Here is a 24,959-nt window from a genome sequence, read left to right as displayed (position 1 = left end):
TTACAGATACAGAGGCAGATGCTAGCAGCCAACCATTGGACTGAGTGTGAGGTCCCCAGTGGGGGAGTTGGAGGGTGGACTGGAGGAGCTGAAGGGGTTTGCAGCCCATGGGAAGAACACCCAGACACCCCAGGACTCCTGGGGACTAAACCATCAACCAAGAGGTACACATGGTTCCAGCCAAAAGTGTGGCAGAGGAATGCCTTGTTGGGCATTAGTGGGAGGAGAGGTCCTTGGTCCTGTGACAGCTCAATAGATGCCCCAGCACGGGGAAATCGAGGGGGGTAGGTGAGAGTGGGTCAGTAGAAGGGCATGTACTTGGAGGCAGGGGGTGGGAGAAGGGGCTGAGGGTTTTTGGGGAGGGGGAAAACTGGGAAAAATTTTAGCATTTGAAATATAAATGAAGAATATATCCAATAAAATTTTTTATTTAAAAAGGTAAATAACATCCACTCCCACAGTGACACACCTACTCCAACAAAGCCACACCTACTCCTACAAGGCCACACCTTCAAATCCTGCCATTCCCTGGGCCAAGCATATACAAAACCCACCACAGCCCCTTTTCTCAAGTGAGAAAGATAAAGATCAGAAAACCAAGTAAAAAGAAATGTTTGCAAAATAGTTGATAAGAAGTTTTTAGTACTTGAAGAGTTTTTATGATAACAAGAACAACATTCCCCAAATAAAACAGCCAAACACAAGTGTGCTTCACATTTAAATAACTACAAGATCAGAAATCGTGAAAAAGACGCCTTCCTCTTTGTATTGGCTGGTTTTGTGTGTCAACTTGACACAGGCTGGAGTTATTACAGAGAAAGGAACTTCAGTTGGGGAAGTGCCTCCATGAGATCCAACTGTAAGGCATTTTCTCAGTTGGTGATCAAGGGGGGAAGGGCCCATTGTAGGTGGTAACATCCCTGGGCTGGTAAGCTTGGGTTCTGTAAGAAAAGCAGGCTGAACAAGCCAGGGGAAGGAAGCCAGTAAGCAACATCCCTCCATGGCCTCTGCATCAGCTCCTGCTTCCTGACCTGCTTGAGTTCCAGTCCTGACTTCCTTTGGTGATCAACAGCAATGTGGAAACTGTAAGCTGATTAAACCCATTCCTCCTCAACATGTTTCTTGGTCATGATGTTTGTGCAGGAATAGAAACCTTGACTAAAGATACTCTTGAAAAGGGAAAATAAAAAGCTGCTTTCATCAACCAGAAAAGCAAAGGCATAAAGCATTTTGAAAACTTAGAATGTTGTCAGTATTGTTGGTCTGTGACCTGGTGAATCATAATAGAAAAGACCACAGTAGTACCTCTCAAACCAAAACATGGATCTTATGTGTAACTTTTAGCTTTTCACTAATAATTGTCCCCGAAAAGCCAATTTCTTAGACTTAGTGCCTTTTTTCCCCTATGGTGTGCTGCAACTTGTAATTATTTAACCCTTTTCAAGTTTGACCACAGTAGACCACAAATTATACGGTAGCAGTGACTAAGGTCAGCTTACAGATTTTATCCACTTATTTACAACACAGGAAACACTGCTTTCCTTTTTATCCAATAAATATTTATACAGAGAAAAATCTATTCCAAGGCTGGTGCTCACAGCTGATGAGAGGGAGTGAAAAACCCTCACCCTTTCCTGGGCCACCAGCCTGCTGTCTCTCCTCAGGGCTGCTCTTTATCTCCGTCTCATCAATCAACACATCTCTTTGGCTTGAGTTCATTTTTAAGGACATTAAGTCATTATTATATCCAGTAACACTTGAATACAGTGAAAACCATAAAAAGATGTCAAAATTAGGTTTATATTATACCGACACAAACATTTCCAAGATGTGCTGCTAACTAAAAAAAAAAAATAGTGTCTACCACTCTAATGAGGTATAGTTCCTAAAAAATGGAATGTGCAGATGCACAAGCTCAGCTTCCGCCAATTTTCCTCAACTGCCCTTGGGGAGACCTAAAGCAAGTTACAACACTCAACGAAGGTGTCCTTTCATCTGAGCCCTTACTCACAGCTCACTGTCTTCCTTGGAAATGAGATTGCCATGCTCTGCAACCATCTTATCCCTGTATCTTCCTTCATATGTGTTTTTATTTCTAGGTGGCTCTAATCTACCCTTCAGAAGACTCAAGTACCCTGGATCTTCTGATTTTCCATCTTGATGTATGGATAAACCCTGTGTCCATTTCAAACAGGATTCATCTAATAAAGTCAGGCTTTTATTTACAAACATGTCATGAACACATACATTTTAAAATTCAAAACTGCAGCAGGCATTAGTTGGTTATCTTCTCCGCCCAACATATTTTCCAATAGCCACACCTGTCTATGTAGCATCCACACTGACCATACCTGCAGTGCTCCTGAGCCAGCTGTTTTGTTCACCAGGCAACAGCACTTATTTTAAAGTGAAAATTTGTTAAGAATACTGAGTCAGAAATATTCTTTCTGGCAGCAACTTGGAAGACCTACAATAAGACTCTGTGGTGAGGAGCTTGGAGTATACAGCCCATTGTGTGCCCACTGGGTGCTGGTAGTTGAGGGCAGGCGCTCTTGAGAAACTGTACCCAGGAACCACTTTTCTCACTGTAGTGAAATAAATGGTAACCAAAGATGGTATTGAAGATTGAGAGGTCCTTGGAAGATATTTATTATAGTCTGCTTGAAGTTGAGACATGGGAAAAAATGGGCCTGGTGCTTCAGAAAATGGGAAGGCTGCCAGAAATCTCCAGGGGAGGTCACTGTGGTTAATGAAGAACTTCAGAAAATCTAGTGCTTCTCAAAGAATCTTGTTTTAAAAATTCTTCACTGATAAAGTAACAATAAATACTTCACCAGGACTCAGTGAAGAAACATGAAACACCCATAAAAATCTGGAAATGAATGACATTTGTTTTAGTTAGTGGTGGATAAAACTTTCAGTAATATAGGCAGTGAAGAAACTATTCTCAAGTACTGCTTCTGGGAGGAAATACCTGGACTTCTTAGTGATAGCAGATAAACACAATATACATATTTTTATATATATTTTCAGACTAAACTAGGATCTGATGTCCAAAATGAACTCACCTTTTCCAGAAAGTGGTTATAAAAGTTCTATTATATCAGTAATTTCAAGAATAGTACATATTAACATATTACCAGAATATTGTTAGCATTAGACATGTATACCATTGGCATTTGCATATATGCATCCCATTTGGGTGAAACCAGTGATCTCCCATTGGCAATAAGTAGGAACAGAGGAAAGTGTGGCACAGGGTCACATGAGGAACAATACGATCTCAGTTTTACAATGTACAGCATTTGGTGCTACTTTCATTTTATGAAGAAACAGCGTTGGTTCACAGTGAAAAATGCCCAAACCCTTCAAAAAGAAATGTTCTTTCAAGAGATTTGGCAGCTCTTTTGTTCTAAAAGGGAAACCACTTTAAAGAAATGAGCCACAGAAAAGGGGGGGGGGGAGGGAGTCCAAGTTGTATTAACATTCTGCTAGAAACAGTTTCCCCGACTTCTCAGTTATGAAATTCCATCTCTGTAACCAAGTCTGTTAACTACAGTCCGAAGAACACTGCCCACTGAATCCAAATAGTTGCAAATGGTTCCAACTTCTTGGGTATTGCTCTTACATGCTTTTTGTCCTGGGACACATGACTCACCATAGCAGATGGGAACTAGGCACTCTTCAGGTTTAGTAGTACTAACTTTTATTTTGCAAAATACAGACTTGTATATGCACAAAAACCATGGAAGGATACAGAGACACTTTTTTTTTTTTAAAGGGAGGTAAATCAGGGACTGAAGTGACATTCACCTTTTTAGTCATTCTCCTGCAAAGTTGGTAAAAATTTCTAATGACATCTCAAGAAGTGCTTTCTCCTAACACAGTAGGTACAACAGCACTGGTAAATGGTAGAACCATTTACTATTACTTTGGCCATACAAAGCCTTTGTTGTTAAACGCCCCGCAGTGAAACAAACAGGTTGTCACTTGTCATCTTTCCCTTTTGTCTTTCTGTACACCATTTCTCGAAAGCTGGCCAGGATCTTATTCTCTCTCTTCCGCCTCTCTTCTTGGTTAAAGGAGGCAAGGGCTCGCTTCTCATCAGCACTGTAAATCTGGTTCTCTTTACGAAGTCTTACAGCCTCCATTCGGCGATGCCTGCTACCACTCATGACGTAACCTGAGCATTCAAATGAGGCAATCTCTTCACTCGTCAACCCAATTTCACCTCTTCGTGGGATGCGCTTTCCAGCCTTCACATATTCAGCCATTGCTGCACCTTCACCTGGAAGCAGAGCGTGGCCATAATTCAAAGGTTTCTCATCTTGAGAGGTGTGTATTACGGGAGCTTCTGGGCCTATTAAATCCATGCTATCTGCACTCATCGACTGCTCCATCCACGCGTCTTCTGGCAATTCCCTTTCTGAAGCTTTGCAGCTTGTGCCATCGTATTCTTTTTTAGTCCTCTTTTTCTTCTTGAGTTGTTTTGCCCGATGTTTCTTTTTCTTCTCTTTCTTCTTGGTTTTAGCTTTCTTTTTATCACTATCAGAGCTAGAATGATTGTCAGAGTCCGAGTTGCTGTCATAATATTTTTTATGCTTCCGTTTGGAAGGCTTTTTCTTTCTTTTTTTCTTTGTTGAATGACTGGTCTTTGTCCTCTTTTCTTCATTGGTGAAATCTGAACTGCTGCTCTTCTGATTCTTCACCTCATCTTCAGCTGGAGTATGTTCATCAGAATCTGGCTCAGGAATCTTGGGTGACAGTCCCCATACCTCAGGCGCTCCCAGCTCGCCAATCCTCTCTCTTTCCTTCAGCCTCCTTTGCCTGTAGCTCTCCTCCTTTTCCTTCTCCTGGTCCTCGGCCCACGAGCGGTCTCCCGCATAGCTGTGGTGGTAACGGTACCCACCACAGAGGGGAGAGGACGACGAGGCCGGCGTACGGATCCCCAGCGGTAGCGGTCGTTCTCCAGCCCTGGGGCGGCTGACGGGGTGCAGTGGCCGGACGCCCTCGGCGCCCCGCGCAGGCTGGAGCCCCTCAGGCCCGCCGAGGAGAGCGCCGAAACCGCCTCCCCGCGGGGATCGGCCGGTCTGCAAGGCCGACGGCGGGCTCTCCGAGGCACGTCGTCGTTTCTGAGAACCCAGCGTGTCCTCGTTAGGTCGAGATCGGGGTACAGGCGACATGCTCCGCCTTCGACCACCCAACGCGGCGGTTACTCCAGAAGGCACAGCGCCGAGAGCACGCAGCTCCCGCACGCCCCGCACATGGCGCAGGCGCACTAGGACCCGGCGGGCTGTAGATCCGTCAATTCCTGCGCGTGGCCTGGTGCTGTCCTCAGAACCAGGGCTCTGAGCCGCTGACGGAAGCGGAAGCCTCTGGGACTTGGACTCTCCCTTCACTTTTCACTATTTACATTCCCTACGTTGAGCCCGGAAACAAAAGGAATTATCATTAATGAGTTCTTCTGCTGTATGTATATGTGTGTGTGTGTATGTGTATGTATGTATGTATGTGTGTATGTATGTATGCATGTATTGCTGTGCTTTTTTATTTTTTCAAGACAGAGTTTCTCTGTGTAGCCCTGTCTGTCCTGGAACTCCCTCTGTAGACCGGGCTAGCCTGAGATCCACAGGCCTCTGCATCCCGGAGTACAGGACTTAAAAGCGTTGGCCACCACCTCAAGTCTATTTGCTTATTTTTAAGTGGAGTATATGCAGCCCCAGCGGGCTCGAAACTTGCTAGGCAAGTAAAAGATGGTTCTGAATTCCTAATCCTTTTGTCTTCACCACGGAAGCTCCAAGGTTAAAGCTTTTCCTAAGCAGAGCAGAAAATGTAACTCTGGACCAGGCACCGCTTTAAATAACGGTTGATCCATGAGTTCCTAGCAGCCGGCATCCTCCACAGACTGATGCTACTGCTGTGAGATAAGAAAAAAAGAAGAAAACGGAGATGAGATAATTAGCTTTTGTAACCCTCTTCTCCCTGTGGGAAAGGGGACACGCAGTTTTCTCTATCCTTGTGTAAGGGAATAAGAGATAGTTACGGGAGCAAAGCAATTTTCCCACACAGCTGCAGATTTCATAGAAGGGAGATATTGTCTACCTTTATGCTTCCCATTGCCCTGTATGTTTCCCAGTTTGGTCATAAGACTGTGTCCATCTTACTATCAGTGAGAATAAATTCATTGATTTTAGTCTACATTTGGGTTGAGTGTTTCAGTTTTCCTCAGTGGAGTCGAACTCTGGAACACACCCATCTCTTCCCTTAGAGTTTTGTTAGATCTTTCCTTAGATTCTTAGGTTTACCACCATGTGGCTCACCATTCCTTTTTTGTTCCTGCCTCCATCTTTCCTGCTTAGTTAGTGAGGGATTCCTGTCGCCTGTACTCGGACCACCTGCTTCAATGGGACCCGTCAGCTGCCTGGTGCTGCTGCAGATCTGCAATCCCTACATCTAAGAAAACTCAAGCAACCTCACAAGATTCTGCATCACAAGGGGGAAGAGTGTTTGGGGTACTGCTTAGTATTGGTAGTGTGTGCCTAGCAAAGGTTCAGTTGCGGGGACTTAGCAAACAATCACGTTTCTCTCTACTGGAAGCAAAACCCAAATTACTTCTGGAACCAAAGTTCGAGTTTCTGAGCTAAGTGAATTCTGGAGCCTTGTTTTACTTAGGTTCATAGACTTCTGCTCCAGAAACATAGATTCATTAGTTTATAAGGTTTTTCTTTAAGGACATTTCTTCAGAAATCAGTCACTTGCGATTACCTTCTGAAGGCATTTTACATCCCGTACTTTAAAACAGCAAACTTTCACAAAAGATAATAGTCCCCTAATCCGAAAATGGAAGAAGGCACTAACTACAATGTAGCCAGCAGGGTTTTCATCTTTTCAGTTTTTCATCTGAAAAACTCCCAAAATAAGGTAAGTCAAAATTTAGAAATGATGCTTTGCTGAAGCCGTGCCTGTTTTTTGTTTTTTTGTTTTTTTTTAGGATTGTTTTTTATCTTTCACAAAGGATTTTATTTATTTATATGTATCTGTGTGAGTATATACCATTAGTATATACAGAAGAGGATGTTGGGGCCCCAATAACTTCAGTTACAAATAGTTGTAAGTTGCCTGATGTGGGTGCTGGGAGGCAAACTTAGGTTTTTCAGAAGAACAGCAAGTATTATTAATTGCTGATCCATTTCTTCAGCCCTCTGGTTTTGCTGTTGTTGTTGTTGTTGTTGAAATTTCCAAAGTCTCAGTTAACCTAGACTGACTTCAGATTCACTAGGTAGCAGAGGCTGACCTTGAATTCCTGATCCTCCAACCTCTACCTCTCAAGTGTTTGGATTATAAGCATGTTACCACACTTGACTCTGATACTAGGACTCCTAAACAATAAAATGAAATGAAATCAAACAGCAATGGGACAGGACATACTGTTAAAATATTTTAAAAACCTAGACTCAGGGGTTGGGGAGTGGTTCCATCTTTAAGAGTACTGGTTATTCTTCCAGATGACTGGAGTTCAGTTCCCAGCACTCATACGGTGCCTCACAGTGGTCTGTAATTTCATTCCAGCGAATAAAATGCCCCTTCCTGACCACTGTGGGCATCAGCTATGCACTTGGTACACAATTATACATGTAGCCAAAAACCCATGCAGATAAAATAACAATTGTAAAAATTAGAAACCATTAAGAACCCATGTAATGATCATGAGTTGCATACAATCTCTTTAGTCTATAACAGTTTCTCTGTCTGTACTTCTGTATATAGCCTGAATATTTGTTCTTTCAAATTTATATGTTGAAGTTTTATCACCAATGTATTAGTGTTAGGAGGTGGGGCCTTTTGGAAGTTATTAGCATGAGGACTTAGCCTTCATGGTTGGAGTCAGTGCTGTTTTAAAAGAAGTCCCAGAGAGCTGCCTTGCTCCTTCCATAGCTAGATGATGCCCTGAGACTGAAACATGCCTGTAGCTTCTCAGATTCCAGAGCCAACAGTAAAATATTGTTGTTGTTTATATGCCATTCAGTGTTTAGTTATAGTAATAAAAAAAGATGTTCAGTGTATAGTATTTAGTTATAGTAATCAAAAAAAGAGATTTTTTTTTCATGTCATAACATTGAAGAGTCCTGTGTGACCATTTTGTAAAGTGTTTTACAATTCATCTGATTGGCTTGTTATGTAATTCAGGGTAATCTTGACAGATTGTGCTGGTGATATTACAGTGTTGAATCAGCAGGCAGTTAATATCAGTTTATCCCAATATGTATTCATTAAGAAGTTCCTAACAAGCAAATTAAAGAACAAATTAACAGCAAGGGTGAGCTGGAATTAAGTTCCCTTCCAAATTACTTTAAACTACTTTTATAGGTTATATTTAATGATCTTTGCACACAAAGCACTATAAAGGCAATATTTTACTTTTCTTCAATGAAGACATTTAATAATGAGAATCATTTGCAAAAATGAGAAGGAATTGATGTACAGTAGTGTTTAGAACATGAGGTTGCTAAACATCAAATCAGTATTATGTCTGTACAGTGGTTAAAACCATGCAGAAAGCATATTTGCATTCTGACTCATCCACGTGATTTCAAGCAACCATCAATCTCTCTGTGCCACACCTACTGCTTTGTAAGTTGGGGTAATGATGTATTACCTAACTTACGTGGATGAGAATGCGAAGGTTGTCCTTGAGAACCCTGCTTTGTGCTGTTTGTTTGAGACAGAGATTCGCGTAGCCCAGGCTCTCTGAAACATGGATGAGCTTGAATGCCTGATTTTCCTACTTCTATTTCCCAAGTAACTAATTTCCCTTTTTTCCTTGCTGAAATGGACACATCGTTTTTAAAGTTTTTTATAACCAGCTTTTGTTATGCCCCTCCCTGCTCCCTGTTAAGGTCTTTGGTAAACTGTAGGGGCAGGTGCCGATAGTAAGGGCTGGTTTCTTAATTGTTTTTGTTTTTGTTTTGTTTTGTTTTTTAATTTGGTCAATAAAGAAGGCAGGAGCCAATTTCTGGACAAGGAAGTCCCCTGGGTGGGACTTTCAGGTCTTAGGAAGAAAGAGAGACTTGAGGAAAGAGAAGGAGCGTTTTTTGGCCAGGCTTTGAAAGGAGAAGCATGATAGAACCATGTAAGATCTTGGGGAAGCTAGAACCTGTCGCCTCCACCACCGGTAGAGGGGCCAACATAGGCTGGCTGACAAGGCTAGGACAAGAGATTCTGAGTTCAACAATTATATTATCTGGCAAGTTCTAAATAATAAAGTTGTCCTCAGTGCAGTAGCTGGTGGCTGGGAAAAGCTGCTGGGAGGACAGAGGAAGGCTGGAGGGTGCCTAGGAAGTGCAGACAGTAGCTTTCTCCACCTTGCAGGGGTTGGGGGATGGTTGTGATCCATCCTGGGCTAAACTGGATGGAGCAAAGGGATCTGAGAGAGGTCAGAGTGCAGGCTGAGCACCAGGGTACCATGATTCTAATGTTACATTCGACAGATGGAGACCAGTAAAGTCTCATTGCAATGGATGATTTCCTTTAAGGGGTGATTGAAAACACAGGATCTTTTTTAGATTTTATTTTTAAGTTATTTACGTGTCTTTGTGAAGGCATGTGTAAATACTTCCATGCAGATGCCTATGGATGTCAGGAGCATTGGATTATTTGGAGCTCAAGTTATAGGTGGTTATGACTGCCTGATGTGGGTACTGGTATTCTAACTCAAGCCTTCAGGAGGAACAGTACAGGCTCAATGAGCAATCTCGCCCAGCCCCAGAGACAGCACATTCAGAAGAGGATCTTGTGGTGTACAAACTCCCAGACCCAAGCCTCGAGGATGCCTTATTTTTGGTTTCCTTGGTTTACGAAGAGCAAGAGAATTAAGAGTAGAGAAGGACTGAGATACAACAATCCTAATCATTCCTAGATAAGCTTCTGAAAATCTTGTCTCTGGAAGACTCCTGTTACAGTGTGCTCTGTGTATGTGTGTGTGTGTCCATCCATGTCATATGTTGCATGTATCTGGTGTCTGAGTTTACTTCCTATTGTGTGAAATATTAAAAAGACCAACCCGCCAACTCTCCTGCCCCCAATGTGCTAGCTGGGCATGAATCCACTAGAAATTTGATATTATTAGCCTGAGAATTAGAGTTTTATTTTATTTTATTTTTTTATTTTGTTAAGTGAGTAACTGAGTAGCACCAAAGACAAGTCACCTGACTCAAGGGCGGGGAAGTTGTAACAAAGGAAAGACTAGGAATGCTGAGGACCCCTACTGTGGGAAACTACAAACTGCTTTTAAGTTAGGAGAAGAATGGGATTTGCTTACCTCTTAGGGCAGAGGATTTAAACTGTGAATTTAACATTAGGATTATTTGCTTTTAGAACAAATTTATACAAGATTTTGTCTGAATCACATGGAGAATTTCGCCCGTGGTTGGGAACTGGGATAGGGAAGATTAGTCACTGACTCCACATAGAGAGAGCAGTGATAATCGCCTGTTATGAACAGGTTTTAATTAACAGATGTCTGTGGCTCAGGCAGAGAGCTCACCCTGGATAGATGGTATCCAGGATGGCTGCTCTGGGCAGAGAGCCAAAGAGAAAGGTTATCTTGATGATACTAAAATTTTGCTTTGAGATCTGTACATTACAGAATATACAGCCCTGGTGAGTTTCCTTGTCAAACATGCTGGACTGACCTGCTTGAACTCCTGATGTCCTGGACTTCAGCCAGATTCAGTCAAGACATCAGAGACTAATTAATCCTATTTTCCCTATCCTCCCCCACCCCCTTTATGATATCTCAACGTCTGTACTCAGCTTGAAGAAGTTATGAAGAGTCATTAACCCAGTTCCCTGTGATTTGGGGCTGGAGAGAGTTATTAATAGGTTGTCTTTCTAGGGAATGTAGAAATGGTCATATTTGGAACAGGGAGGAAATAGAATTGACTGTATGGCCATAATCTCATTTGGTAGAAATCTTTATAATTGTTACTAAATTCAAGTCATAAATTCTTATTTGGTACAGAATTCATTTTGATAAAGATCAAGGTTTTCATTGGTATCAATTTCTTCTATTGATACTAAAAAGTTAAAAGTACACAGCTTACACCTGGTCCTTCTTTACCCCCATTATGAACAGATCTGAGATGTTTAAGCCTGTGAGCTTAGGGCCAAATAGCACATTCTTGGCTCTGAGTTTATTGTTAGGGTGTTTTCAAGATTTTAATTAGAAATAGCTAAGAATAGTTAGTGGACAACAGTCCAGATTACTTTACATAGACAGTTGGTTTTCAAAAACTTCAGAAATCCACAGAATGTGACATTTAATGTTATATATGCACTTGTTGTTGAGGCTAGTCTGCTCCTAATAGCTTTTCCTGTCTTGGACTCAAAGACGAAATTGAGCATCTGTGAGTTACTCCAGTTGTGGCAAAACAGTCACTAGGCAAGAATTGCCTCATTTCATCCACAGGCATATTACTGTCCAAAGAAAGGACACAATTACAGGCTAGGACATCTTAAATCTGCTGAGACAGAGTAGGCTAGTCCTTAATATCCTGTTTCTCTAATGTCTGTCAGATGTTCATTGGCCAGAAGGCTGAAAACCGATGCCCCAACATTTTGAAGTAAAGGACTGTCCAGGTGTTCAGCGGTCTCTATCAATTGGCTGAGTTTCGGAAGCTGTGTTAGGCTTCCTATATATTTTCAGTTATTATCAGTCATTCTTGGATTTTTGATGGGGTTGAAAACCTACATGGTCTCCTAGCCAACCCAGGCTTTTTACTTTGAGAGGAATAGATATGAGAGGATGGTTTTCAGATGGCAATTATAAAGATTTCTACCAAATGAGATTATGGCTATACAATCAATTCTATTTCCTCCCTGTTCCAAATATGAGCATTTCTACATCTCCTAGAAACAGAACCTATTAATAACCCTCTCCAGCCCCAAAAGCCAGGACATAAGTCAAGTACAGAACTATATCTTTTAGGAGAAAGGACAGTGTTCAATTTTATTGACAAAAATGTTGGACTGGGTGTTAGGTCTATCTTATACCTTATAATTTACAAAATGGTAATAGTAGTGCTCAATTTATATTTTGAGAGATAGTCTTTTTTTAAAAAAAAAAAAAACAGAAAGGGTGAAATGTTGCAAGATTTTCTATGTCCAATCATATTAGGGCAGTGGAAGGCCTGTGATTGGACAGGAAAGGGGAGGTGGAACTAGGAGTTGGAGAATCTCAGAGGTCAGAGAAGGAGAAGGAAGGAACCAAAATGGAGTTCCACGTGGTGTTACCAAAAGGTTAGAATATTTGGGTTAAAGTTTTTGTCATAACCAATAGGCTCTGAAATTACTGTATTGGCATCTTGTAATTGTGATTTTAAATATACATAAATCTAATTAGCTAACTAAAATAGCATTAAGTGTCATGTTTCTACCGGGGATTTGAAGTGAGAGGTAGCTGACCATGGGATGTGTGGACAAGCAAGTGAGATGAACTCTCGGGACCCGCCAGGACATGGTTTTGCACCGGGGCAGGGCAGAAGAGTTGGTGGGTTGGTCTTTTTAATATTTAACACAACACTTCTTATGGCTGTGGTAAAAACAGCATAACGAATATGTCTTAGTCAGGATTTCTATTCCTGCACAAACATCATGACCAAGAAGTAAGAAGCAAGTTGGGGAGGAAAGGGTTTATTGAGCTTACACTTCCACGTTGCAGTTCATCACTAAAGGAAGTCAGGACTGGAACTCAAGCAGGTCAGGAAACAGGAGCTGCTGCAGAGGCCATGGGGGATGTTTCTTACTGGCTTGCTTCCCCTGGCTTGCTCAGCCTGCTCTCTTATAGAACCCAAGACTACCAGCCCAGGGATGGCACCACCCACAAGGGGCCCTCCCCACTTGATCACTAATTGAGAAAATGCCCCACAACTGGATCTCATGAAGGCACTTCCCCAACTGAAGCTCCTTTCTCTGTGATAACTCCAGCCTGTGTCAAGTTGACACACAAAACCAGCCAGTACAGAATAGTAGCTTGGGAAGTGAAGTCACGAAGCCAGTCAGAAACTAGAGCAGAGACCATAGAGGAGCACTGCTTACTGGCTGTTCCTCATGGCTCCCTTGGCTTGTATTTTTATACAACCCAGGGCCAGCCCCTTAGGATGATGTGGCCTTCCCACATCACTCTTTAATCAAGAATGTGCCTTCACGAACTAGCATACAAGGAATCTGATGGAGACACCTGCTCTATTTGGTTTCCCACCTTCATTGTTATTCTAAACAGCATATCTGGATACCTATTTCTGCAGGGAATTAATGAGACCTTGGTTTACACTGACATCTCAGCTCTCAGTCTAATACTACAGGATGCATTTTGAATTTTTTCAATATTTACCACTCCCAATAGAGTAAAATATTCTAATATCTTTAGTGTATTTGCTTATTTGATTAATTAATCCTACTTAGAATTATTTTCCACACATCTTCACACTACCCACAGTTGGGTTCAGTTCTTAAATGATATTACTGGTGTGGTAATTAATCTTTTGGATTAAGGTGTGTGTGTGTGTGTATACATGTGTGTATATGTATGTATATGTATGTGTATAGTGTCAGCACAGCTCACTTAGCAACACACTCCCTGTGAAAGACGAGTACTTGAGTTTGATCTCCAGAACTGGTTAGGGTTGGGTCCCGCATCTTCTCTGCTCCAGGGCTCTACAGCTTGGTGAGGTGGGACTCAGGGAGTTTGAGTGTACTTACCCCACGCTGTCATCAGGTGGGTGCTGGGCTGTAAGGAAGCCCAGGACACTGCCAGGGGGTTGGGGATGGGGTGGGAAAGTGCAGTCTGAGGTGCAGGACAGCCGGAGCTGGCTCAGGGGTCCCTGGGCCTGCAAAGAGGCTGGGGCCGTGCAGTTCCCAAGCTCTTGGACACCCAGGTGCTGCTGGAAGTCAAGGAAGAGCTGAGAAGGGAATCTGGGCCCATGGGCTGATCTAGCCCAGGGACCCGGATGGGGGTGGGGGTGGGGGAAAGGGGGAAAGTCCAGCTGGTCTATGGTGATTGTCCTTAGCTTGATGGCAGCAGACTGGATCTTGGTGGCGGTTGTGGCTGGAAGTGCAGAGAGTTCTTCTATGGCAGATTAGACAGCGGCTTGGCTCTGTAGGCAAAGGCCTTCTCCATGACTCCCCATGGCAGATCCTGATGAAAACAGACAGTCTGTGGTTTCAAATCATTTATTGCCATGGCGGAAAGTGGATGTGTAAAACCATACCTCTTTCTCAGGGTGGGCCTGAGATTAAGTACCTTTTGTAGGAAGGAATGTCTGGGAAGGAAAGCTTATGGGCTAAGCTCTCCAGGCCTCTAGGTACCTCATTAGAATTGCCATCTCTGTCTTGAGTCTTCATGACCACAGGTCACATACTTTCTGTCATCTACATGTGGAGGGGCTTGGGGCAGTGTCCTTATGTGACTGATGGCCACGAATCTATGAGGGGGGGCTGTGGCAGGAGCCTGGTGCCTGGGAGCAGGCAAAGCTCCTACTGTCTCTTCAGGGTCTCTGGGGCTTGTAGCCTCAGCTCAACCGAGGACCAGGCTACCTTTCAGGGTCCACTTCCCCTCAAACTGGTGTAAACGTTCTTGGAGTCCTAGTGCTGGGGAGGTTGAGATAGGTGAATCACCGAGGCTCACTGGCCAGCCTAGCCTAGTTGGTGAGTCTTAGAGCAGTAGAGTCTGAAATCCAAGGGTTTTCCGTGGCCTCTGCAGTCAGGAACACGTGCTCAAGGGTGTGCTCACACACCTACCTCCCAAGTGAATAAATAACCTGTGGTACTAACCAGGACACCTTTGGATGTGTCTGTGCTGGAGTCTCCAGAGAGGACTGGCTGAGGGGAGAAGAGGCACACTGATATGGGTGGTGGCACTGTCACCAGGAATCACAGGAATCACAGACTAAAGAAAAAGAGAGCCAGATGAACACCAGGCTTCCTCTTTCCCTGCTTCCTGATACGCTAGGATGTAGACAGGACCAAGTGGCTTCACGTTACTTCTGCTGCCGTTATGGATGGCACCCTCACACTGAGAGTCTAGATGTGTCTTCCTTAAGTTGCTTTTTGTCAGATCACAGCTATGAGAAAGTAACCAATTCCTCTTGTATATTAGTTAATTGTGTGATACTGTGACAATATCCTTGATATAAACAGGTTGGAAGGAAAGATTCATTTTGGATTTCAGTCCATTGTAGCAGGGAAGGAAAGGTGGCCATCAGAGGAGGTGGGGCTCTGCACATTTTACATTACTAGGAAGCAAAGAAAGGAGACAGAGAACATCATAGCCCCTAAGGGCAAAGCACAAAGACCCACTTCCTCCAGTCAGGCTCTGCCTCTTCGTTTTTACTCCCACCCTGGTTATATCATCCTATAATGAATCCATCAAGACAGTATTCTGTTTGTGGGGTTACAGCCTTTGTGACCACAGTATAGAAGGTGTATGTTTTATGAATCTCATAGGTTTTTTCCAAATCCACTCAAACAGACAAGATTAATAAATATCACAACGGCTTAAACCAGAATAGGGCTTCACTCTGGGCCGAGCTGCCATCTCCTTTCCCATCTCTCTTTAGCCCTACTTAGTTTTTGGACTGAATTACTCACTAATGAAGTAAGGTAGGATCTTGCTTAACTAAAAAGAAAATTGCTATGGGAATGTTTTTTTGTAAATGTACAAAGATGATTACCATGGATACCCACGGCCTCTCACCCAGCTTCAACAAATACCATGTTTGCGTTATTTTATTTGTTTCCTTCTTTTTCCCTAAGTGTGCTTTAGCAAATCTCAGACATTGTACTGACTCATCCATCTGTACAAGTATTTCAACATAGAGTTCTAATGAATAACTACAGAAACTGACAGAGACAGGAGAGATGTCTCATAGTTAAGAACATTTGCTGTTCTCATGGAGGACCTGTTTTGGTTCGCTTTGGTTTTTTTTTGGGGGGGGGCAGCTTGACAAAACTAGAGTCACCTAAGAAGAGTGAAGCTCCACTGAAAACATTCCTCCATCAGATCAGCCTGTAGACAAGTCTGTGTGGTATTTTCTTGACTGATGATTGATGTGACAGAACCTCCACGGAGGATGATGTCCTCTCTGGACAGGCAGTCCTGGGATATACATGACAGCAATCTACATAAACCAGGGGAGCAAGCCAGGAAGCACTATTCCTCCAAGGATTCTGCTTCAGTTCTTGCCCTGACTTCATAATGGTCCGTGATTGGAACTTGTAAGCCAAATAACCTCTTTCCTTCCCAAAATGCTTTTGGTCACGGTGTTTATCACAGCAATAGAAACTCTAACTATGTCAGGACCTGAGTTCAGGTCACAAATGCCTGAAGGTCTAGGTCCAGGGGACCTGATATCCTTGTCTGGTTTCTGCAAGCACTAGCACACAAATGGCATTCACACAAAGACACAAATAAAAATAAATCTTATAAAATAATAGTACCAATCTAACAGTTAGGTTCCCAATAATTGCTTAGTATTACTGAGTCTTAGTTTTCCCCAAAGTCTTAACTGTATCTGTTTACAGTGTTATGGAATGCTTACCAGAGATGATAACCTAGGCGCAGTGCCTATACAATCAAAGTCTTTATTCCAGCCAGCTGGGACCACACCCAAGTGTTGAGAGTGCATCTGGGTATGGCCTCCCAGTGTCCAGAACACCGGGCTTTTGAGAGCAGAGACATCATTAAGATATCTCCCTCAGTAGCTGTAGTGGAGACTTCACAGGGCAAGCAGTCCGAAGGGTGCAGTTTTAAGAGAAGTTAAGACAAGCAGTTAGCCAGCCACAGAGACATTTCACACAAATAGGCAGCTAAGATAAAGGCTTAGCTGAAGAGGTTTCCTGCACAAATAAACAGTTTCAAAAAAGCTTAGGTAACTTAGCTAGGACATTCTGATCTTCAGTTCCTAGAATAACATTGGGTAGTTTTCCATGGGAGACTACAAGAAGATCAGATTCCGGTTAAACCTGAAAACAGCCTCAGCAAGAATATTAAGATGGAGGAAGCTTGCACCACCTCAGCCATCACAACAGTTGTTTGGTTCTAGTCACAGTTGAAGTAAAGTTTGTCACCTGGTAGATCGGTCTATTGGGTTTCTTTCAGTCGATGACAGGTCACCTTTCTCAGGTTTGGGAGTGCTTGCATCTAATCTTTGTGTTAGTGTGTCAGCCAGGGCTGTAGAGAAACAGGAAGAAATGAAGTTGGAATGGGATGTCCATGAGGCGGGGGTCTAGAAAGTTCCTGGAAGTGCATAGAGGCAGCTTGGATGCTTGCAATGCACAAACGCTTTTTTTGCTGAAGAGCTGGGAACCTCTAGTTATTTGGATAGGTGCCACAGTAGTGTCTATACTGGTCCTTCACTGCCTATAGTGTCTTACGAAGTGGTGGGAAGTAGGGTCTAGAGTCCAGGTCTGGAGGATTTTTCTCAAGTAGTTTGGCCTGGAGAGGGAGGAAAGGGAGCAGCAGGAAGAGGGCAGGATCAGGGACAGACAGGCCCCTTCAGACAAGTCAGTGTCCTGCTTCTTTCGTGGTTTCTAAGATATACCAAACTCCTTACCTTTTCCCACCTGCATTTCCCATTCTGCGAAGTCTATTTGCCAGCTGAATTGTCGAGTCAGCATTGTGACACGTACTCCTGTGTGACCCAGGGTCTACAATCCTTTTCCCAACAATAATGGGTTAATTTGGAAAGAACCACAGAGAAGAGCATCCTAGAGGGCACAGGAAGTGGCCTGGCTTCCCACAATGCTTCTTGTGTTCCACCAGGGTCTGGATGCAGTTTATTTGCCTTGGAGCATCCCTTGAGAATATTTATTGTGGGTTTAGGGTGGAGTGCAGAAGTGACTCCGTATAGGCCAGGATCGTAGGTGATACCTCTGCAGCTGTGCCTTTGGGTGTCGCGGAGCACGAGGGGAGGGAGGAGACAGATCCATTCTGAATCCCAATCTTGTGAGAATCTTCTGCAGATCCAGCTTGCAGCTAGCGGGAGCCCGGAGTTGGCACAGAATGGCTAGAGAACCCGGAACGCCCGTAGCCCTAAACGCTCGATCTGCAGAAGAGGGGACTGGGCTTCTAGTGGTGAAAGTGGAACAGGAAGAGGCCTCCCCCTTGGCAGAGGAGGCCAGCTGGCTGGGCAGTCCTGGGCCTGACCGCTCCCGCCAGCGCTTCCGCGCTTTCCGCTACCCAGAGGCGGCCGGACCCCGGCAGGCGCTCAGCCGGCTCCGCGAGCTCTGCAGACAGTGGCTGCGCCCAGACATGCACAGCAAAGAGCAGATCCTGGAGCTGCTGGTGCTCGAGCAGTTCCTGACCATCCTGCCAGGGGAGCTGCAGGCCTGGGTGCGCGAGCAGCACCCCGACAGCGGGGAGGAGGTGGTGGCGCTGCTGGAGTACTTGGACAGGCAGCTGGATGACACACCTCCACAGGTAGAAGGAACAGGTTTAGACCCATGCCCCGTGCCTCTCAGAAACCTCAAGCAAGACCCAAGGGAGGCATTGCTTAGAGCCCTCCAAGTCTGTCTATGCTGGGAACCTGCGGCAACCAGCGAACTGACCTGGGCCCCTCAGAATAGTTAATCGCATAAAGGAAAAGCAAAGGATTGTGGAAGAACTCAGTCCTAGTGAAGCTAGGGTAGAATGTGTCGAGCAGAGAGGTGAAAGATTATATATGTACCTTTTACTCTTGTGTTGAATAAAACACAGGACAGGTTTGGGCACAGTGGCAACAGGCACAAATGGCTTCGTAGGTGTTTTCTTGGCTTGTCACATGTAACAGCATCTGCGGTGGCTTGTTGGATGTACTGGGGTGCTTATGACACACACACACACACACACACACACACACCCTTGTAGTTCTCCCATTGACAGAGAAGGGGAATTCTCCAGTTTTCTTAGAGCCTAGAATCTAAGAGAGTTTTTTCTATCTAAATTCTTGTATATCTTGTTTAAGAGTTTGGTATAAAACAGGGTGGTTTTGACCTCCGTCTTGTGACCTAAAACAAAACAAAATTCTTTTTGAAATTTCATACTCATCAACAATACATCTCCCTCACATTCACCAACAACCCCGCTCCAGTTTCCCTCAGCCACCACACGTCCCTTCTCCCCTTCATACATTGCGCCCTTTTGTAAACTATCAAGTTCCATGAGCGCCGCTTGCTGAGCCATTGGCTGATCGTGTTGTCTTGATCTTGTGCAGTAACCACAGCAGCAGGGAGTTCATGGGTCAATAAGCACGTCTTTCCCAGAAGGCAGCCTTTTGCATCACATGTCTCGGTTCTGTCTATGAGGGTCACTGAGCCCTGGGGGCCAGGGGCTGATGTCGATGCCCTATCTGAGGATGAGCACTCGACAGGCATTTATTCTCAGCTCTTTGACCAGTTATGAATCTCTGAATTAACTGCCGCTTACTGCATAGAAAAGCAGCTCTGGCTATAGTGGAGGGTCACATGAACTGGCGTGATGTGTAGACACGCTTTGGCCTGTTCTAGGGGAGTTCTTCTCTGCAGCCACAGTGTCCTTGTGTCAGAGGATACAAGGTTAGAGTCTTCTAGCCAGTGACCAGGAGACCAAGGTTCCAGACTTGGAGCTGTTGTCCTGAGCTCTCTAACGGTGGGAAGTCAAGTCTTAGAATTTTCTTCTCCGAAAAAGATGCAGGGAACTCTGAGCATCGACTTACTATCAGTGTCGGCAAGGAGACTAGACTCCAAGGAGGATGCACTTAGAGAAATGCTGACATTTCGTAGATTTTCCCATCAGCTTCGTAATGATGGAGGGACAGAACAAGGAAGCAAAGCTGTGCTTAATCTGCAGGCGCTGCGGCTGAGCTGCCCGAGCTCCCGTCACAGCATTGCTACGTAGGAGCTGCAAGACAAGGGTGAGCAGCTCAAGCTGGGCCTCGGCTTCCAGTTACCAAATCCCAGACAGTGCCAGAGTTCACCGGGCGCTCTGCATTCCCATGAGTTACTATTTTCATGAAGCCCTTAGAATCAGTGTCTGATAACGTAGTCCTCAGACAAAGTGTGACTGGAATGTTTAATTGAATAAATAAAAGTACATGAATGACTTTTAGGTCCCAACTGGGGAATGGAGTCGCGAACTTCTCTGCTGCAAGGTGGCAGTGGTGACATCATCCCGGGACTCACAAGGTAGCCACTCCCAGGCAAAGAAGTCTCTCTTCAAGCATGAATCTGAGGAGTGTTCACCCTTACAGGCCAGAGGTGAGCATATGGTTAGTGAGTGACTATGTTTGTGTGTGTGTGTGTGTGTGTGTGTGTGTGTGTGTGTGTGTGAGAGAGAGAGAGAGAGAGAGAGAGACATGTTGAGGGACCAGGGAGGGATGGATGGATAGGGGGAAGGAGGGATTCACACACACACACACACACACACAGAGAGAGAGAGAGACAGAGAGAGACAGACAGACACAGAGAGAGAAAGAGAGACAGACAGACAGACACACACACACACAGAGAGAAAGACAGAGACAGACACACACACACACAGAGAGAGACAGACAGACACACACACACACACACACACACACACACACACAGAGAGAGAGAGAGAGAGAGAGAGAGAGAGAGAGAGAGAGAGAGAGAGAGATCCAATTCAGGGCCTTGCACATGCTAGGAGAGAAATAGAACAGCAATAGAATAATGGCTAAGACAGTTTTTCTTCTACAGTTCTCCACTGTCTTCCTAATTTCACACTAGACTCAGAGTGCCTCATCATTTCCTAGCTGCAGCAATCTTTATTTGGGGTTCATTTAGAGGCCCTTTCTGTTCTCTGGCTGCCTCGGAGGATTCTCTGTGCTCTCAGACCGCACCTAACCCAGTGCTTTGCTCAGGCCCTTTATTGGTGGATTATTTATTCATTCATTAATTTATTTATTTATTTATTGAAGTATAATTCAGGAAATGTAAATTCAAGGTTTTTTTTAAAAAATTTTCGGTAATAACTTTAGGTGGTTTGTTTTGTTTGTTTTAGGCGATGTTAAGTTCCTGCTGAGGGCGTCATCGTCCATGCTAGGCAAGGGCTCTGTCACCAGTAAACCCTTATTCTTCTTAAATTATAATAGAGTATACTCTCAGTGAAGGACATGAACACCAGGCTTTTGCCCTCAAAGATTTATAGTTGAAGGGGACAGATACAGCTGGTCATGTTGGGGATATTAATATGATGATTTTACAACCTGGATTTTCACATTCATTCAGTCTTTCATTTCTTGCTTGAAGTCATCAGTGTCTGGTGTGGTAATATTGGTGACTTTTTCTCCTGATTTTTTTTTTCTCACCTAAGACCCAGGTTTTATTTTATTTAAAATAAATCTAATGCAATGAGCCTTCACTTTGAGTTTGACAATGCAAGCCATGTACCTTTAGAAGTTTGGAAACTTGTTTTCATGTCCTGGTCCATTTATATATCATGTGAAAATACTTACTGTCATGTATGTAGTTGTTTTTACTATTCGTATGTTCATATGAAAGACCTCAGCTTAATGCATGCCATATTTCTTACCTTTGACTGTTTTGATCTTTGACAAGATCTCTCAGTATAGCCCAGGCTGGACATGAACTGAAATCTTCATTGTTTAGATTCTCAGGTGCTTGGATTACAGGCATGTACCCCGGTGCCTGGTTAGAGCTCCGTGGAAGTGGAGGTGTGTCTTAAGTCACTTTACCTCCTTTTAGGAGTCCCTTTAATCAGTTTGCATGTGCCTTTGCGGCTACCTCAGTTTGAGAGTATGAGACAGAGGTCCTGGTGGGATTAGCTGTTCTAGGAGCTGCTGACCCTCTCACCTGGTGGGAAGAGCAGATTCATCTCAGAGATGAAAGGCAGGAGAGCTTTGGTATCCTAGTTTCCTAAGAAAAACCTGGCAGGCACTGTCTGCCCCCAAAGTCTTTTCCTTTGTGTATTAGAAGCTATTTGACTCACAGAAGCAGTTTGCTGTGTGCCAGGTTTCAGAATTACCACGCTGGAGTCCTGTAAGTGACCAGTTGTTTAACTCTTAAAACCTCCTGACTGCCTTTGTTTTCCATGCTGCCAGAATTCTGGCCAGTTTAAGTGAGTTGAAGCAGATTCAATCCTTAGGAAGAGTCTTGTTCACACAAATGCTCAGTAAATGCTGCTCCCTTTCCAGTCTGCACCCTGGCAGGAAGGGAGGCTGGGGGACACTTCAGGAAGTGGGTCACGCAGCAGAGTCCGGGAGTCTAGAAGTGAGCTTAGATGCTGCCTATAGTCCCTGATCTTAGAGGTGACTGGCAAGCCACAGAGGGCAATGTGGCATCAGAAGCCACAGAATTCCTTGATGGCACCTTTAGTGTAGAACCCCCTTGTCCGCTGTTGTAGGAAACACCGTCTCTGCCTGGAATGAGAAGGGCAGGGGCCCCTGACTGGCCGGTGAGTCCCTGGGATTTCGTATTTCCTTATTTTCCTATAACACGTTTCAGAAATACTTTTACTTGCCGCTTGTGTCGTTGTTGTCCTACCTTTCCGGTCTAATCTTAGGCTTGCATCTCAGCCTTCCTGTTCTTAGGGACAGCGTCTCCCTTCTTAGGCTTCTGCCTAAAGCTTCTGTAGAAAAAAAGAGGCATACAGAAAATATTTTTAGAGCCTTCTATTCTAGACAGTGAAAAGAACTTATAAAGGTACACAAACTTTAAACCTTCCATGTTTTATTAAATGGTTTTTAGGAATTCTGTTGACCGGTTGTCCATTGAGGCTCCTGGTCTCGGTCCTTACCTTCCCGCCATTTCCTGTCTCTCTGTTTAATCCTGAGTCCTGTCAGGATTCTTTCTTCACCAGCATCCCTGCTGCTCCACTTATTCCTGCATTTAAATATTTGTTCTTGGGATGCAGAGAGCTCTGTAACGTTTGCCTCCTCGCCAGCTTTCTTGGAGTGTTCTCCTTTGCAAAACATAATTCACAATTACTGGCATTTATGTTTCAGGTCAGGACATGCAGATTAAGGTCAGGGACTTGTCTGGAGCTGAGGAATACACAGAACAAAAGCCCGAGCAGACAGTGTGCTTCCTGGGTGAAGACGCTGTCCAGATTCCTACAGGTGCAGAAGCCAGTGAGCAGGAAGGCAAGTCACAGACAACACAGAAGACTGCCACAGCAAACAGGCGGCACTATTGCCGTGAATGTGGGAAGAGCTTTGCTCAGAGTTCAGGTTTGACCAAACACAAGAGAATCCACACTGGTGAGAAACCCTATGAATGCGAAGACTGTGGGAAGACGTTTATTGGGAGCTCTGCCCTTGTCATTCATCAGAGAGTTCACACTGGTGAGAAGCCATATGAGTGTGAAGAATGTGGCAAAGTCTTCAGTCACAGCTCAAACCTCATCAAGCACCAGAGAACCCACACTGGGGAAAAGCCCTACGAGTGTGATGACTGTGGAAAAACCTTCACTCAGAGCTGCAGCCTCCTTGAACATCACAAAATTCACACAGGCGAGAAGCCATTCCAGTGCACCTTGTGCGGCAAAGCCTTTAGGCGTAGCTCACATCTCCTGAGACATCAGCGGATCCATGGTGATAAAACTGCTCCGACGCCTCTGCATGGCAAGGCCTGGGAAGGCCAGAGGAGGGTGGCAAGCCAGGGCAATGCCGCTGAAGCTCCTGAGACTTATCAGTGCAGTGAGTGCGAGAGAAGTTTCACTCGGAGTAGAAGCCTTATTGAACATAAAAAAATTCACACTGGTGAGAAGCCCCACCAGTGCGATGCATGTGGGAAGGGCTTTACCCGAGCTTCATACCTTGTTCAACATCAGAGAAGCCATGTGGGGAAAAAAATTGTCTCACAGTGAATTGTAGTACACCTGCTAGAGTTGGTGTGCACTTGCCAGTGAGCTGAAGACACCTGGAGCCCTTACTAACTGAAGAAGAGAGGGTGTTGTTAATATACACTGTCCAGTGTTGGATGTTATAGTTTGGCTGAGGTGGATTATCTCTTCTGTTTAAAAAGTAACTGGAATGAAACTTACTAGTAGAGAGTATGGAGGTGTTCTCTGGATGAGGCACAGATGAAGTGTTCCCACTGTTTGGATTTACAGGGACTTCCAGAACAGTCACTCTTGGCCAGCACATTTTTCTCCTGAAAGGGTGGTTCCAGGTTTTGGAGTGTACTTTCTTTACTATTTGCTTGTCAACATGAATCTTTTATGTTTAGTCAGATTCCTGAGGTCTTAGCTTCTCTACAGTGCCTTGTATATAGGTGCTAGTAAACATTTAATACAGGGACTGATGAAATGTCCTTCAAAACTTAAAATCTGTGTTTAGATTTCTGAAGAAGTTCTAACTTGGACCACCTGTGTTTGCATTTAATTGGCTGAGGTTCTACAATCTGAGTCAGCCCTACAGTTTTCATGCTAAGTACCCAGTGTTACAGAGTTTGAGTAGGAGATTCCATATAACTTTATGAGGATAGATTATGGTAAGAATGCCTTGAGCAACTTCTGAAGATACAGGGAGACATTCTTGTCCAAGCAAGCAAGCAAGCAAGCAAGCAAGCAAGCAAGCAAGCAAGCAAGCAAACAAACAAACAAACAAACTCCATTATAGCATACTTAGGGTTTTTGTTTGTTTGTTTGTTTGTTTGTTTGTTTGTTTTTTACTTTTTACTGTGAAAGTTTTCAGTTAGGTAAATAAAAATCCATCTTATTTTCATGAGATAAAATTTTTGGCTAGGTTTCTATGGTTGTGAAAAATACTATGGCAGAAGGTAACCTGGGGTGAGTGAGTGAGTGGGGGTTTGTTTAAACTTAGACTCCATCACTTGGCAGGAGCACAAGGCAGGAAGCTGGAGTCAAAACCGAAGCAGAGGTTGTGGAGGAGTGCTGCTTACTGGCTTGTGCCTAATGGCTGGCTCAACCTGCTTTGTTATAGCACTCAGGTCAACCAGCCTTG

General features: G+C 44.1%; 2 protein-coding genes across 4 annotated transcripts; one reads left to right on the top strand and one right to left on the bottom strand.

The window, feature by feature from the left end:
- Positions 1-2,200: 2,200 nt before the first annotated feature.
- Positions 2,201-17,827, bottom strand: Nkapl (NFKB activating protein like). Of its 3 annotated transcripts, none has more exons than XM_052157106.1 (3): positions 17,610-17,827; positions 13,759-14,194; positions 2,201-5,418 (listed from the first exon to the last, which is right to left on the bottom strand). In XM_052157106.1, exon 3 carries the CDS (start codon positions 5,181-5,183, stop codon positions 3,987-3,989), a length of 1,197 nt encoding a protein of 398 aa, XP_052013066.1. In that variant the 5' UTR covers positions 5,184-5,418; positions 13,759-14,194; positions 17,610-17,827; the 3' UTR covers positions 2,201-3,986. The 3 variants fall into 3 exon arrangements, 2 of the variants coding, with proteins under 2 accessions (XP_052013066.1, XP_052013067.1); XM_052157107.1 differs by lacking the exon at positions 17,610-17,827 and adding an exon at positions 14,830-15,910; XR_007973265.1 differs by lacking the exon at positions 2,201-5,418 and adding an exon at positions 12,635-12,774.
- Positions 17,828-18,057: 230 nt separating this feature from the next.
- Positions 18,058-24,618, top strand: LOC127664869 (zinc finger protein with KRAB and SCAN domains 4-like). Its single transcript, XM_052157105.1, has 3 exons — positions 18,058-18,475; positions 20,121-20,268; positions 22,998-24,618. The coding sequence occupies exons 1-3, from the start codon at positions 18,059-18,061 to the stop codon at positions 23,858-23,860; spliced, it is 1,428 nt and encodes a 475-aa protein (XP_052013065.1). The 5' UTR covers position 18,058; the 3' UTR covers positions 23,861-24,618.
- Positions 24,619-24,959: the final 341 nt, after the last annotated feature.

The sequence above is a fragment of the Apodemus sylvaticus genome, chromosome 14 (genome assembly GCF_947179515.1).
Source record: "Apodemus sylvaticus chromosome 14, mApoSyl1.1, whole genome shotgun sequence".
Lineage (NCBI taxonomy): Eukaryota > Metazoa > Chordata > Mammalia > Rodentia > Muridae > Apodemus > Apodemus sylvaticus.
The sequence above is the reverse complement of the archived record's forward strand: the minus strand, read 5'-3'. Positions and strand labels throughout refer to the sequence as shown.